This window comes from Phyllostomus discolor, chromosome 9, assembly GCF_004126475.2.
Source record: "Phyllostomus discolor isolate MPI-MPIP mPhyDis1 chromosome 9, mPhyDis1.pri.v3, whole genome shotgun sequence".
Classification (NCBI taxonomy): domain Eukaryota; kingdom Metazoa; phylum Chordata; class Mammalia; order Chiroptera; family Phyllostomidae; genus Phyllostomus; species Phyllostomus discolor.
In genome coordinates this window covers 46978685-46995997 of record NC_040911.2, presented here as the reverse complement: position 1 = coordinate 46995997, position 17313 = coordinate 46978685, and the positions used below count along the sequence as shown (strand labels likewise).

The following is a 17313-nucleotide window of genomic DNA, read 5'->3' as shown; positions in this document are numbered from 1 at the left end:
CCTGAAGCAAGTCTTAAATTATCTGACCTTAGTGGCATTTTGCCCCTGAAATCACTAAGGCCCACAGATAAGAGATTTACAAAGGATTTTACACTTTTTACCTCAATCACATGCTAAGCACAAGAAATTACAAAAACAATTCTATCCAGGGGATTTGAAGTAAAACAGAAGACAATATTCTGCCCTCTTCTGCTCATGAAAAATATGGATAATGTATGTCTCTAATCAATTAATTTCATTCAAGGTACTTAGAAGCCAAGTCCTTTTCCTTTTAATTTACTATTTCAAAGGACTGTGAAATAGCAGTACTTACATTGCACTGCTGGGATTCACCAAATTGACAATGTTTTTAACATCAAAATGAGAAACTGTACCAAATACTGAAGCATACTTGAAAGTTATTACATGTGCTTTGCACCCAACAAGCAGGGAGGAGAACACAAGCTTTGGTCCCAAGAGATGCTGGAGGAAAGGAGCACTTCGGAGTTCATAAAGAGTTGTACCCACTATCTGTGTGACATCCAAAACTGTGTTGGGGCCTCAGTTCCATAAAGCATAAAATGACAGTGCCACCATTTTCATGTTATAAAATTGCTTTGATAGTAAATAATAGGTAAAGGACCCAACACGTAGATGGCTATATTTCCTCTTCCTTTGCTCCTTGGAAACCAGAGGAAATTGAGGTAAGTGTGTCAATAAGATTACAAATGGAAGAAAACCTGGGACTGGGGAACCACACCCTATGGAGTTTGAAGACATAAAACACACAAGGCAACACTCAAGGTGATTCCATGGTCAAAGCCAAAGGGCTCTAACAGTGACAGCAGCTATCACAGACCAGGCACTGTGTTTTCCATTGGATATCCAAGGAGCTGAACATCATCCCCTTTTCACAGATGAAGAAACTGGCTTCAGAGAGGCCATGTGACTTTCACAGCTGATAAGTGACACCAATAGGAGAAAAACTCAGTTAAGTCAGGCTGCAACCAACTTCAGAATATACCTAGAGACACATGAGCTTATAAAATTTACTGATAGATTGATTAATTTTCAGTTATCTATGTGACCTCTGAAGCAAACCCATGAATCAGAATATCACTCAATGACCCTATTTACAGATTAGGAACTGAGTTCACTGAAGTTAAACAACTTCCCTCTCAGATGACAGTAAGTGGCAGGGTAGACCCCTGAATGCAGTTCTTTCAACCCTAAATTCCTTTTTCTCATGCTGCCAGTGACTTTTCAACAATGTTCTGTAAAGCAGAGGCATCTCAGAGCACAGGCACTGGGTTCTGACCAACCCCTGTATGGGACCCAATTCCCCACCTCTCCTTGTATCATTTACAATGTGACCCTGCAGCCCCACATAGAAAGGAGTGAGGTCTACTTCCCCACCCTGATTGTAGGCTGGCCTTCTGACTGGCTTTGACCAGAAGAATAAAGTGGAACTAACAATGTGCTTTTCCCATGTGTAAGCCAAGAAACCTTGGTGCACTCCGCCCTCTCTCTGGAAACTCTACCTGCTGGATAATGAAGGACCACATGGAGGAGAGCCTGGCTGTCTCAGGAGAGGCCATCCTAGACCAACCTATAGCCAGTAAACCCCAAAATATCAAAAGAGCCTAGGCAAGATCAGCTGCACAGAGACTTATACATAAAGTACACCAAGCTCAGCTTAAATCCACAGACCACCCATGGGATATTAAAATAATAAGTGGTGTTGCTTTAACCCACCAAGTTCTGTGAGGTCTGTTTCACAGCAATAGCTAACCATTATACGTTGTTCCCCAATTTGGAGTGTCACTTTTTAAATCTGCCCACAAAAACTTTGTTTAACCAAAAGGTATTTATGCTTTCTTACCTATATAAAATTTTGCTTAACCAAAAGGTTTTAAGGCTCTAAAAAATAACTTGAGAACAACTAAACAAGACTATAATAGCCTCTAAACTCTTTCTACTCCTGGGACTACGTTCCATGGTGCCACTAGAAAGTAAACAGAATGCATACACACAAAAGTTACCTTTAGGACGCTGGTAAGATTGGAAACTAGTTTATTTTCTGTTACCACCATCCACTTCTGAAAAAACTTAATATACTGATAATGATATATAAAGTAAACAAATTAGAATGAGGTGAGAAAAGTCAAGAGGAGACTCAGAATCAAGCCAGGAAAAGGAACCAGAAGGGAGGCCCTACTTCACAGACTGTCGTTCTGGGTGTCTTGTGGTTTTTGTCCAGCCAGCATCCACTCTCTTCAGCTGGTAACAGGACCCATTCGTCTGTGCAGAATGTTCATTTCCTCACGCTTATTCCATATGGTTAGGTGTGCTGACCACACCCCTGGCCCACAGTGAGCGGGCCAAGCAGAGGGTGAGGTTAAAGTAAAAGCAGATGGTGTGAACTGATGCAGTGAGCCCAACAGTAGGAGTGATTTGTACTGTTGCAGGAAAGAATTTCTCTTTCCACTGGTCTTGGAGCTGGAGGATTCAGCCTATAGCTACTTCCAAACATCAGACAGAGGGAAAGATGCTTAGAGAGGAAGACTGAGAACCCTGATGACTGAGCTGAGTCCCTGGGACAGTCATGCCCACCATAGCCTTTTCTGTTACTTACAAGAGCCAACAACTTTCCTGTTTTCATGAAACAGGCTTTGAGTTGTTCTGTTCTATTCAGAACACACATTTGAATCTGGGTTTCTAACAGCTAACATAAAGAGGAAAATTTAATGGGTTATACAATTCACTTTGTCCACAAGAAAAAACTAACTGCACAAAAGAATCATACCTTTCCCTAGAACTAAGATCCAGAAGGAAATCTTCTTCCCAGAAGGTCATTATAAAGATTCAGTATTGTATAATATAAGACACCGCAGTATCTTTCCAACAGATACAACACTATTTGAAATACTTTCGCATAGGGTGCACCTCAGCACGGGTGGAAGGCATCAGTAAAAGGCACTGTGCATCTGCATGTATGGGGAAGGCAGATATAACACAATGTGCACACCCCATGCCCAGAGGACCTGCCTTTGTTAGGAAGGGAGACAGCTTTGCCTCCCAAAGCTTCCATCGATTCTCTCAGGCACGCTTTTATAAGCTTCTGGGCAGCAATAAGTTTGAGAATATCATATCCTCTCAGCATAGTACCCAGCACATAATTAGTACTCAACATAAGATTTTCACTTACTATCAACTATTGCAACTATCAATTCTAAGTTCCTGAAATAAGGCTTTTATCTATGTTGCCAATATTACAGTAGAAAATCACAGCCTAAACAGTCTAGCTGCTGCAGAGCCTTTGGTGGCACCTGTGAATGGCAACTACATCCTCAAGTACATAGAAAAAGTTTCCTTTGTGAACACCTTCCTTTGTGTAGAGGCAGCCGATGGCAAGTGTGAGAAGCATCTAAAATGTTTCAGACATCCCTTCAACACCCACTACCTCTTAACAAGTAAATGCATGCTGTATCAGGCATGCTTTCAGATCTGACCCGGTGTTCTAGACATTTCTCCTGTCCTCATCTATCAAAAATGACCCACTGATCCAGGCCCCATTCTCTTACACCATGATATCTGACAAACCAATTTGAGCTAAGATATAGTAGATGACAAGCATCACGCTTTTTAAATGATTGGAGGAACCTCATAGATCCTTGAATTAAATGTCTTCATATCACGAATGAGAAATCTGACATCTAAGGATGTCAACTTACTGAGGTGACAGCTACTTGAGGATGTCATATTTAAGATGACTTAATAAGCCACCTCTCCCAGAAATGACATTTCAACAAGTACCTTTCTTTCTGGTCAAAATGATGAGCTAGTAGAAATTTCAAGTGCTTTAACAGACTGGTATACCCATTTTTAGGTTTGTGAGTATCTGAAGCATTACTACAATCAAAATGCCAAGTTTCTGGCCCGTGCTTATAAGGTCCCTAAGGACAATAATGCTACAGTGCCCATATGTTTCAGCGAACATGAGATAAAGGAATAAGTGATGGAAAATAATCTTCCTAATATCATCTTGTCTCATAATCTCCTTTGAATGAGACATCTCAACATGCAGCTCATATCTATAAATTCAAAGATCTAGCACTAGCTGGTGCTAGTTGTTTGATTCAAAGATCAAACAACTAGCTCAGTTGTTTGGAGCATCATCCCATAAACCAAAAGGTTGTAGGTTTGATCGCAGGTCAGGGCACACACCTATGCTACGGATTCAGTCCCTGGTTGGGGTACATACAAGAGGTGACCGATCAATATTTCTCTCTCACATCCATGTTTCTCTCCCTCTTTCTCTCCCTCCCTTTCTCTCTTTCTAATCAACAAGTATGTCTTCAGATAAGTGTTAATAAAAGATCTAAAATCATCTGTGTTATTATTATTCTAAAATATCTCTATTCTTTCACTATAATATACTAAAAACTCCAGACTGATATCATACTTACTAAAGGCTACCAAGTTAAAGATGGGTATGCAGCAGATAAGTTCTTATAAAGTACCTTGTTTCATAATTCATTTTCTCTTCTGACACCAGAAAGCCTCTGCTTCATAAAAGAAATACTCTTCACTAAATTACATCTTGGTATGTAAAATTTCATGTAATGATCCCCAGATGCTTTCTTAACAATAGTCAGAGAAGACGTAAAAAATTCTCCAAAGGCAGGGTCTGAGTCACTGCTAATTTCAGTAGTCTTTCAACTTTAATGAGCATTAGACCCATCTGAAGTGTTTCTTTACCAGTTTCTGTCACCTGGCTCCAGAAATTTTTGATTCAGTAGGTCTATGAGGCCAGGAATATGCATTTTTAACAAGAACCTCAGGTGACTCCAATGCAGGTGCCCCACAATGCTTTCCATGGACTGACCAGTGTTGGTTTTCCATGGTGTCAAGTCTGAGATGATCATTTCATTATTTTCAGTTATTTTGCTCTTAAAACATAATATTGGCCATATATTAATGACAGATGTGTGTATATAACTGCATCTACACACACATCACCTATAAAACCTGCAGTTACAATTAATTATCAAAGCCTTAGACCAAGGAAGGGGATCTCTTAGTTTAAATCATATGAAATTGCCAAAATTCAACCCCTTCTGACTTATACAAACAACAGACTCATGTGGTTAAACCTACAATGGACAGGGATGATGTCAGAACAGACCAATCCCCTCTTTTCCTCACCACTGAGCTAACATAACTCTGTCATCTCAAGAGGCCTCCTAACATCACGGCACTGGTTCTCTTGTTCAGTCTTTACTAGGAAACAACAAGGTGTGTTTCCAGAAAAGAAAACTGAGGCTCAAAAATTTTAAGTAACACATCCAAGGCCACATGGTTTTCAGTTGTAAAAACAGAATTCAAAATCTGGAATACCTGATCTGCACTAGGATGTGAAAGTAAGGATGGCAGGGAACTCTGACCTTCTTTCCACACCCCAGAGACCCCAAAGCTGACACCAGGGCCTTAACACCCTCCACTTGCCCAAGTCCCTCTGTGACCGGGCAGGACTTGGCTCCAAACCTTCCAAGAGTCAGTAACTCAGGACTGTCAACAAGCTGCCCACAGTGGCTCCCAGCCCACTGAGCAGCCCTGGAAAGAATGGGAGGGGCTTTGTGAAAAGCCACACACAAACCACAAACAGAATGAACATGGTAACAAACAGAAAATAGAGCAAGAACCCCCATAACATACACACATGACATGATGCCAGTAGGTAACAATTGTGAAGATTTACACCATATTCAGTGGTCTACATTTCAAAAGTCAAGGAAGTGAAGACCACAGTTCTTGCGGTTGTTGTCAAAGTAGCCTCTTTTTATTAAGTTCCACCACCTGCAAGTATACCTCACTGGATAAAAAAGGAACAGGATGCCTGCGGTACTCCAGACAAGCCAATGCTAACAGGAAGAAGTCTGAGCTCTGTGTAGGTATAATTAACTTCATTCTATATCAGATATAAAAATTGCAGAGATAATATCTATTATTCTCTGTCACAGCAACTTCTTGCTAGCGAACCACGGTTCTTTTAATATATCAGTGACTAAATCAAATTCTCCCCAGAGTCATGATAAATCCACCACATAATAAATTTCTCTTTTGGTGATCAGTATAATATTAAAATTCTACTTTCTGGCAATAACTGAATTATAAATTTTTATTATATATGATAAGATTATAGGTTTACTCTTACATATTTAATTAATAAAAGATAACACTTTTCCCTTAAATTTAGCAACTGAATCTCTACAGTTATAAATTGCTAAGGATACCAAGCACAAAACCCACCACTTTAGCCTATTGTTGAGGTTATTACAAATACTTTAAAAAGTCAAACTCAATAAAAAGAAAAGGAAGAAACAGCCATAAACATAAGTAGTTTGATATTTTTTTCTTCCCTAAGGGAACTTCATTCAATCATTCATTCATTCAACAAATATTACTAAGTGATTATTACATGCTAAACATGCCCAGTAACTTCATTTATACATTATCAGCATTTATTTTAAAAGGAATGCTTTAGACTACTTTATAATTTTGTATCTAGAGAGAAAACAATAAGTCAATTTCAAGCATGTGGTTATGACAGGATTTAAAGTACCTCAAACTATTCCAACCAAGAAGAGAGACTGAGATAGGATCCATCAAAACTGGACTGTAAAACTGGTGTGGTCCAGTGAGTTCCCTTTCAGCAGCTGTCAAAAGCCCATATTCGAACCTGTTCTGATTTTATCTCAGGAAGCAGGGGAGAAGTAATGGACCCTCAGTAACCCAAACTAAAACATATTCTTTTCATTGTATGCAATAAATCTGCTTTCTGCATACTGAATAGGAATGAGAGATTAAAACGAATAGTCACCCATCTGAAAACAAAGTGATGCTCTGTAAGCTTTTAGGTTTTGCAGCTCATAAAAAGTAAATGCTTTGCTTTCTGCTTAGGCTGCTGTGTTTTGAAATAAATCATTCTGTTAAACAGTGGCCTTTTCCTGTAAGGGAGATTCTAAAATCTTATCCATTTTAACAAGACTCTGACAACTCTAACGCTCATTCACTCTCTCTTGTACACTCTGTAATCATTGATCTTTGGCCTCTCCCCTTCACCCCAGTTCTTAAGGGAAGTGCCACAGCCTTCTTCTAGCACATCCTCCATCCTCCATCTTCTCCTTGCTTTCAGCCCAGAGCCCAGCACTTGTGTTTCATATAAAAAGTTTTAATGACTCTTTAGTCTTCTGAGTTGTAAAGAGTCAAACTTACTGAATCAGATTTCCATGCAAATTTTAATGACTTCCTGACATTATATACATATATATCAGTTATAATATATACTATATATTATATATCACATATGTGACTGATATGCATGTTAGTCATATATACTGTAGGTATATATATTATATAGATCAGTCAGATAAAAAATATTATACATATATCAGTCTCATATATACACTTTAGGGGGTGTGTGTGTGCGTGTGTTTGCACCTACAGTGTTGTAACAGTAATCTCTTGCAGCTGTAAGCACAGTATACAAGCTACTTCATACAAATGCAATGCACCTACACATGGCCATTCACTCCTATCTTTTCTGGTCTACTACTAAAAGATCTGATGGAGAAGGCCCCAAAGATTAACATCAAGTCTCACGTAGTTGGCAGATGTATACTACTACTTCTAATTTCACTGCTATATATAGTATAGCAGCAACATATCTTAAAGCAAAAAAAAATGAGAATTTCATCACAGATGAGTCTAAAGTTGTCTTAGGGGAGGTGTTTAAGCAACAACAAACTAAACTATTACAGTGGAACTACAACTTCCACTAAAGAATTTAATTTCACAATAAAGAGTCAGACATACACAAGCAGGAAGAGGAAGAGCCATTAAATAGCGTGCCTTCCTTCAGCTGTGAGTCCAGAAAGCCTGCCACCAGGAAGGCTGAGCATTCTGACTCAGGCAGGTGGGGTTAGGGATGCAGCTACACCTAGTGATCAGCTGTGGATCGCAGCAGCAGGAGCAGATAGGAGGAGGCTAGGCTGCCGTGTGAAAAGCACTCTGCGACTGATTGTCTCAAAGTCTGGTGACAACATTTTCGAGATAAATCTGTTAAATGACATCACAATCATTCTTATTTGCCTGGATGCTACATGACAGAGATGCAATGATTGTCTTTTGTGGATAACAGGAAAACAAGGCTCAACTTTAGGTTATACACTGTCAGTACTTTAAAGAGATGTATAATGAAAACCTTTCATTTTCCATTTGAAAGTTGAGTTCATTTCCAAAGACAAAGTTTCACATTTCCACAATACAATTCTGAAGTCCGTTACATTAATTCCCAGTTCTCTACTAAGGAAGTCCTTGTTTCTCCCCATTTCTGGAGATTTTGAAACTTTTAATAGATCAACGACTTGTATGGTAAGTCTATCTTCCTTAACTTGCCTTAGTTCACTGCCATCCTAATGCTGTTCCCCCACCAAAAATGGGCCTACAAACAGTAAGGGTTCAATAAGTATTTACTTGAATTAATGGCATTATTTTAATTATTTGAAGGCACACAGAGCTCTGTGCTTATTTATAACAAGCAAACAAATATCTTCTATATATGATATCAACACAGAAAAGTTTCCAATGGCTAATCATCACTGCAAAATTTAATTAAAACTCTATATTGTGGTAAGTAAAATTATAGAAAACTTTTTTTACAACTGGCTGGATCCAATATCTTCCCCAGATCAGACTATTATTTGAAATGTCACGCTAGCAGCTTCACCTAACAATCACATCAGTCTGTTTATAATTTTGGCAGTGTTAATCAAGACGCTAATAAGTCCATGAATGTAAATTATATTTTCACCCCCAGCTCTCTTTCAGCTCTTGTCAAGAAAGGCTAAAAACGCAGAATGGGGATCTCAGCGCTTTTAGAACACTAGTTGTCACACTTCAGCAAGTAGCAGAATCCCCTGGAGGGCTTGTTCCTACAGACTGCTGCCAGCGGCCCATAGTTTCTGATGCAGTAGATCCGGGCGTGGCCCTGAGTCTGCATGTTTAACAAGTTCCCAGATGCTGATGCTGCTGGTCCAAGGACAACACTTAAAGAACTACTCTTTTAGAACAACGTTTCTCAAAATGTGGCCACAAACCAGGATCACCTAGAGATGCAGTGGGCTGCTCCAGGGCCCTTCCACTTCAGAATCACCATGGCCTCACTATAAAAATCAATGTTGGGAAGGACCACTCCAGGTGATCTTGGGCACACTAAGTTTTGAGAAGCATAGGTTTAAACACAGGTTGCTGTCTTCCCAGGCTCAACACCCACAGGCCTCCCCAAGGTCACGGAAGCTGCCCAGGTATAGGATGTACACTTGATCTACCTGCACATTTTGTCACTCTTGATTACCCTCCCTTCACTTTCCATATGTTCCACCCTTAAACGCAAAGAGAGTGTAAGGGCAATGACCCTTCCCTGCCTGGATCTCCAGTTGCTTACACCTGAGCACACAACCGTTTCCTTCTCATGCCTGTTTCCTTTCATTTTTTTCTCAAACAGTACCACCCTTAATTATGCCCTGGCCTTGCCAGCCGCCCCATCAATGGTGGTGAGGGTGGGGGGAAACTACGGACTACCAAGGTTGATGACGAAGCCTTTCCTACTCCCCACCCAACACCAACCTTACTTATTTTCCTCTCTCTAGTTCTTTTGGAGCTGCAGTGTACACTCAGGCTTTCTGATGACTAAACTGAAAACCACGGCAGTGTCTTAGGAACCCGAGAAGCTAACTATTCCTATGGTAGGAAGTTTCTATTATTTTGTATCTTTCTAAAATTTTTCATAAATTACTTTGAAAAACTTTAATAATTAAATTTTCTGTTAATTTATAAAATAAACTTATTAATATGTTGATTTATAAAGATAGTAAGCACACAAAGATAGGAAACTATATGGACATTTGTGGGAAAGTTGGATTTCAAAGACAAGAATCTTAGAATTAAACTTAAAAGCAAAATGGATACCACCCTTAGGAAAAATGTTATACTGTTGAAAAAGATGTAACTACTTATTCAAACTCCTGACCCTCTAACCAAAAACTATGTCTTAGGATACATCTATAGTAACACTCACTCTACAAAGCTTAATAGAATCTAAAACAAAAGCTGAAGGGAAACTATACTTAACCCCAAAGAGGTCCTCTACCAAAGTGGGTATATACAGCTTACTAATTTCTAGAATGTATTATAATTGTTATGGAACTATGAAAAAATTAAATAAAGTCATCAGCCTTTATAGAACTGTCACAGAAATACATATTAAAACTCATTTTTCCCCAAACTAAAGATTATGCCTGAATCATATGGGACTTATATAATCTGAACACGTAATACTTGTTCACTGTGTTCATTTAGAATTATTCGAGCCTAGTTTTATATATGCTCACTTATCCACACATCACTATATGTAACTTCTCTTCTGAAAACCTGTAAAATAACCCTTTGACAACATAAGAGACTAAATCCTTTAAATTTCCAGATCAGAGCAATTTATTGCACTCAAGCAATACTTCTTTACATTCATATAACACTAAAAATGTTTAGTAATTTCTTACATATTTCTTTCATGCTCACTGATTTCAATTTGAAGCATTTTCATCATATCAATTATCAGTCTAGTAAAGCACAGTAAAAATATAAACTGTCATGACTCTAGTCACCCAAAAAAAGAAAAAGTCAAACTGCTAAACTAATCTAGCCCTGCTCTTTGTAAATCTAAATACTTTAAATTGTTGTCTCTTGAAATAATTTTAGACTTAAAAAAAGTAGCAAAAAGCCGTACAAAGATTTCAAGTACACTCTCCACCTGCCTTCCCCAAATGTTTACATTTGACCAAAACTAAGAAATTAAACATTGATACAACAGTACTAACTAAATTTGACTCTTTCCTCACATTTGTCCTTAAAAGAGTATTTTGAAAAATGAATTTCTCAACAAGAATCCCAAATTCACAGGGTTAAGTTTTAACCTATTCCAAATACTGTAGTGAAACAATGGCCTGATCTGTTGCATTTCTGTTTATGCAGAACAAAAGCTTGCTTGACAGACTTAACACATCAGTCCCATTACAATGTAAAACTAAATACTTTGTTGTTTAGTATATATTACACTTTGGCTTTTTGAGAAACTGAGTCACAGAGAAATTACATGACAGCTGTTTGGCTTCTCACTATGGAAAAAAATTTCAAGCAAAAGTAAAATGATTTAACTTTCTTCTTCACAGCTTACTTGTATAAATTTTTTCAAAAATTATTTTTAATGATCATTAAAAGCCTAGAAGACAGAAAGTCTTCAGTATTTTGCCAAACAAATATTATGATATTTAACCTATGTATTTTTGACCAACAAATTAAATATTATAAAATGGATAGTATTTTTTAATGGAATAATTACAGTAAATAAAGTTGTCATGGACAAAAAATCTAATTCTTTTCTTTTTTTTCTCACAATAAGTAAAGCACTCTATTTCTGATGTCTGGCATTCAGATTACATGTAGTGCATTTCCAGAAATGATTAATTAACAATCATATAAATTCCAAACCCATTCCGAAAAAGGATATGAGAGTGAGGAGCACTGCAGAAGAGGAATAGCCAAGTGCCTTGTGTGTAAATCTTGGCTACAGAAAAATCCCTCCACTGATTACATAAAACCTCCTGGTTTAGTCCACTGGGGGGCCTAAAGAGGACCCCTGAAAAAAGTTCATTTTAAATGAAGGAAAAATGCAAGCCAATTCTAATTTCTAAAATCACTTCTCTCCCTCCCTTTTGTGTCAGTCAATTCACATACATCTTAAATGGTTGCAAATGATCAGGATTCACATTAGTAATTTATTCAACAAATAATGAATGCCTGATAGGTCTAAAGCTCTATGCTAAGTGTTTCATGGAGAACCAAGAGGGAAAAAATTGACTTTGCCCTCAAGAAGCTTACAATCTACCTTCTCTATCTTTAAAACTGATTCCCGTGTCAGGTGAAAAGTAGCCAATTAATACAGTTTCCAAAAGAACGATTAAAAAATGTGTCCGTGTTGCTCATATCTCAACATACCAAAAAACCTAACTTTTCCAAACCATTAAGTGCCTCATACCTGTACTACCTAAAATGCAAAATAGAGAAGAGGGGTGGGGAAGATGGGCTGCAACATAGCTGATCCTTGCACACACAAAATTTGCCAACTTCAAATTTTTTAAATTTCAACATTTCTGAGCAATCTCTCACATACTGTATTTCATTTCCCTCTTGCCCACAAATATACTAAGATAACTCTGGCTTTACAAATAAAAAGAAAGCACACTTCAAGTAATGGTGTGGTAGTTGAAACAGAGTGATATATTCCCTCCATCAAGTTTAGTAAAAGGTCTCTTTTGGTTTGACTGATAGTTTAAATCAGCCTTAACAAAGACACAGATCAGTACTACCCAGGCTAAAATACTTCTTAATGACGAGGGACTAATTATGTAAATAGCCTATATAAATATTTGTTTCTACCCTCCTGCTCACAACTTAAAAATCCATCCAAATGCTATTTGACACAGCCTAACTTCAAACAAATCCCGCGCAGGGAATTATAGTTCTAAAGTTCTCACACTTACCTTCTAATACTAGTTGAGTTATAAAGCTCTAAAACTGGCAGTCTACTCCGTATTTCACAAATAAGAAAGAACACAGGCCAAAATCTCCATCAATTTTATATCATACAGAAGTGCATCCTTTTGTTAAATCCTCTAGAACAAGTGCAATTACCAGACAGTTAAGAAAATATTAAAGTTAGGAAAAGGGTATTTCTCTACTGAAGTTGATGGCTTGGGTTTCACACCGCTGAGCCAATCAGCCAACTAATTACAGGCTCAACTTCATCTCTGCCGCCAACTGTTCAAGGGATCTGCAGCTCAGCAACACGGGAGACATCCTTTCGTGCCTGTATGAACGCGGGACTCCAAGAAGTAAAAATGTATGTCTCCACAGGCCTAAGAGCCAAATGCCTTCAATGTTTAAAATACGCGTTTACTGCCAGTGAAAATTTCCATCAAATTACAAAAAGAAAAAAAAAAAAGAAAGAAAAAATATCCAACTTATTCATTCCTCCAGAATGGGCACCTACTTTACAACCCAAGTTTAAGATTAAAAAGCGGGCTTTATACTGAAAGAAAAACAAGGAGCCCAGTGCCACCACTGTATCTGGCCCTTAATGAAACTAATACACATGAGAAAAAAAAGTGTGCAAATGTGCAAGCGTTTGTTGTTTATCCACGAAAATGCTCCAGGTACTAACGGCGACATAGAGATGATTCCTGTAAATACAAGCAGGGATCCGCGGGTAGACCCCTCTCCTGACCCCGGACTCGCCTCCACAGGTCCGTTCAGCCAGGGGTTCCTCCGGGCTCGGAACGCCCCTCGCGCGCAAGCTGGCACACAGGCTTCTAGACACACACACACACACACACACACACTCGCAGGCATACTCGCACTCATTGCCAGACCCTTTTCTGCCCACCTGGGACCCCCGGGCCGGTGCGGCTGGGCTAAGAAAGTTGCCACTAGCCAGAGGCGCTCCCCTGGGGGTCGAGGATGTTCCGCGGGCGCAAGGCCACCGCGGCGCGAGGCCTGGGGTCCAGGCTACTCCCTCCCGGGCAGCCGTGTCCTCCAGCTGAGACCAACGAGAAACGCCCGTGTTGGCTTTCCGGAGCTGCCACGCGACCGCCGGGATGAGCCCCGGTCACCGGCGACAACCGGCCAGGGGCGGCGGGCAGGAAGGGCAGGGTGCAAAGCGACCGTCGCAGTCGCTGGAGCTGCTGCCGGATCCGGGCGATCGCCGCGGCCACAGCTGAGCAGCGGCGAACGCTCCCGGCCACGGCTCCGGGTCCGAAGGACCGCGCAGCGCCCACGCCAGGCGGCCGGGCGGCTGCAGCTCCGAACTTCAGGCAAAGTTTTCTGCTGCTCCTCTTGGAACCGGCCGGGGACTCGGAGTGGTGGCCGTCCGCCCCGAGCAGGAGCCCAGGCCGCGGAGGAGCGGGGGCCAAGACGGGGGCCTTGGCTCCAAGGTTAGTGCTCAAGCCTGGTCCGCTCCGCCAGCTCGAGTTCTAGGTGCCCGCCTTCCCCATCGGCCGGTCACCCATCGCTGGCAAACAGGCAGGCGCAGCGCCCGGCCCGCCGCGCCCCCTCTCCGAACCAGCGGCCCGCCTTAGACTCTCCACCCGGGAAGTTGCCGGTGTCCCGGGCTCCCGCTCCAGCCCGCGTACCCCAGGCGGCGGCAAAAGTGGCCCCGCTTACCTGAAAACGCCTCCCCTGCTGCAGTTAGCAAAAGTCCGACCAAAGTCACCAGGCAAGTCCCAAGCCTCCTCATGCTGCAGAGTGCGTGCCGGGCCGCTCCCCGGAGGCGGTGGGTGGGCGCGCGAGGGCGGAGGGCGGACGGGAGCTTTGGGTTCAAGGCAGCTAGAAGAGAAGGGGAAACAGCCAAAAACAGAACCACTACTCCAAAGTGCGAACAGTTGCAGAAGTCCGAACTCCAAAGGCTCCCGAGGCGAGGGGAGAGGGTCGTGGGTCCTCTTCCCCGGCCCGCTGACCCAGTCGGCGTCTGGCGCTGCTGCGAGGGAACAGAGGGCGCGTCGGCGGAGCCAAAATCCTCCCTCTGTTCCGGCGGCTGCGCCCGCCGCCTCTCTCCTTCCCCTGCTCGGGACCCGAGCCGTGCGTCCTGCCCGCAGCCTGTCCCCGGCAGCCCGGAGCCCAGCCCCCGGGAGGCGGCGCGCCAGTGGCCGAGCCCGCGCCGGCTCCGCGCGGGGCTCTTGCTCCCGGACTGACTGGCGGTGCCCCACAGGCCGGCTGAAGGGAGAGCCCACGTCACGGCCGCCAGGTGCCACCGCGGTCCGCTAGAGGGCGTGAGCGTCCAGCCCCGCCGGCTCGCGTCCAGGAGCTAGGCGGCTGCGGCGCCTCGGGGAGGGAGCTCGGCTAGGGACTGCCGCCGCTACTGTCGCCGCCGCAGATGCGGCGTCACCGGAGCTTAGAGGAACGGCGAGACGGCTTTCCACCCCGTCCCCTTCCTGACCCCGGACGCAGCTACTGTTTTGTGGCTGCCCCGGCAAGGAGCTGAGCCTCAGCCAGAAGTTTGTCCCGGGTCAGGAGCCGCTAGTAGTTTGCGAGAGCGGCGGGCGGGACCCGGGGCCTGAGGCCCTGCGAGAGCCAGGAGGCAGCTCCATTCCCGGCCCCGGGCTCCAGCGTTACCGAGAGGGGCCAGCTTCACGCCAGAGTCGCCAGAGTCGCCAGATCCCCTGTCCCCGGTGGCTGCGCGAAAGAAGAGCTAGGAGGTTAGGGAGGCTCCAAAGGGCCCCGGGCGAAAAGAAGTTGGCGGACGCCAGGGGAAGGAGCAAGAGCCCTGAGCGCCCCGAGGAGGCAGGGCTCCAGCTGGCTCTGCAGGCCCGCGGACTGACAGGTCCCTGTCTCCGAGCCCCCGAACCCCCCAGGCAGGACGCGCTCTGCTGCTTCATTGTGCCTCCTGCGTCCCAAGTGGGCCGAAGAGGCCGTAGGTAGTTCACGCACGGGAAACGGCTTCACACCGAAATGAGTGTTTGGACAAAACCAGTGATTTCTGTATCTGGTGCAAAGTGTTGGGAAAGTGGAGAGAAGGAGGTGTGGGAAATGAATCGAATAATGTCTTGAAATTTACCATTTGGGGTATGGAATGACTATTTTAACACGTGAGTAAAAAAGCTTCAAATGTTTCAGAAAAGAAATCCACTTTGTAAAATTTCCAAAAACAAACAACCCCCAAACCCTGTCTCCCTGAGGATATGCATAATGAGCAAGCACCAAACAGCTACAGAGCCAGGCCTAGCTAACTGAACACAATAGAAGGCCTGGGAAGAGGTTAAATTAGACACCAAGAGTAACACGGTGTTCTAGCACAGGGAATGACCTGGGAAAGAAGGCAAATCCCTGATACAGGCGTGCCTCCCGGGTTCCTCTGCACTACTTTCTACTTTCACCTAAGTGCTTATAAAGGTCTGTAAAGTACGTGGATCCCACACTCACCTCGTCCCTGTTTCCAATGGACTCCTCTTAGTTACTAGACAACTTTGCCTCTGATGTCCCAACAAGCATGCTCCTCCTTTCTTCAAGAATTCCACTTACTAGACCCAAATTTTCAGAGGTGCTCTTTAAAAGACTCTTTCTTAATCATTTACTTCATAATATAACCTTACATCATCCTGTCACTTCCCCCAAATATGTACTTGTTGAGCATTATCTTTAACTAGAAAATGCACAGATGAAGTATCAGAGAGGAAGGGGAGTTGCACAACTGTATAGGATCAGCAAGTGAGGATGATCCAGTCTGTTATCTGGGTTTTCATTTTGTTGATGTTCTGTGTATACCATGAGGGAGTCCAAATTTACTTTTTTTTTCAAGTGGTCATGTGTTTTCCATTGGAGCGTTCATGCTAGTAGATGCGTGGAGGATCCAGAAGGAGATAGAAGTCAATCTAGTCACTTCTGAGTAACTTCTTTAAATTGCATGAAGAACTTAATATTAGGGTAGGATTTAATTTGCAAAGTATGTTCATTTGTTAGCTAATATCTATTAAGGCTATACTATATGCTAGGCACTGTGCTATGTGCTACAGGTTGTCTTAGACTGGGCTCTCCAGAAACAAACCTGAACGTAATGATTTAATGGCAAGTGGGTTTTAGTGGGAAAGTAATGCCAGAAAGCAGTACAAGAGAAATGTGAAAGTGAGACAGAGGGGGAAAAGTCAATATAAGGTATATTAATGAGCAGGTTACCACTGTGGAAAACTGGGTCTCAATCCCCTGGTGACCTCAGTGGAAAAGTGTGGAAAAGCCTTAGAAATGGAGCACTCAGGGCCATGGAAAAGTGGCTTGGTGGTGGAGTGGGAATCAGCTGTGTTCCTGCATCAGTGGAAAGAAAACTCAGCAGGGACTCCAACTACTGCTACCTTGGTAACCTGAAGATACCCTTTCCCTTCCTTCTGTTACTTAAAGCTTAGTGGGAGGGAATGCATTTTCATCGTCTCTGCTCTCTAACATTATGATGTTAAGCTGACTCTATCCTTATTAATCTGTAATTCACATTGCAAGCAGAGGTGGGGTTTTGCCAGCAGTCCCTTCTCTTGCAAGTCATGACAACTACTGTTTCATTACTCCCTCTTAGAGCTAACTGGCCAAGGCAGTGTTGAACTCAAATGGAAGGCCTCTATTGAAAATAAATTGATTGGACTAACTCTAAATGAAAATGAATGTATTGGAATTCCT

General features: G+C 42.5%; 1 protein-coding gene across 6 annotated transcripts in view; it reads right to left on the bottom strand.

The window, feature by feature from the left end:
* Positions 1–14958, bottom strand: part of PTPRM (protein tyrosine phosphatase receptor type M) — an 801251-nt gene extending 786293 nt beyond the window's left edge. Inside the window, exon 1 of one of the 6 annotated variants that reach the window (XM_036009302.1) lies at positions 14320–14958. In XM_036009302.1, the coding sequence (XP_035865195.1) occupies positions 14320–14392 (73 nt within the window). In that variant the 5' untranslated portion in view covers positions 14393–14958. The remainder of the gene's footprint in view (positions 1–14319) is intronic. The other 5 variants (XM_036009304.1, XM_036009303.1, XM_028523956.2 and 2 more) reach the window with 5 other exon arrangements.
* Positions 14959–17313: the final 2355 nt, after the last annotated feature.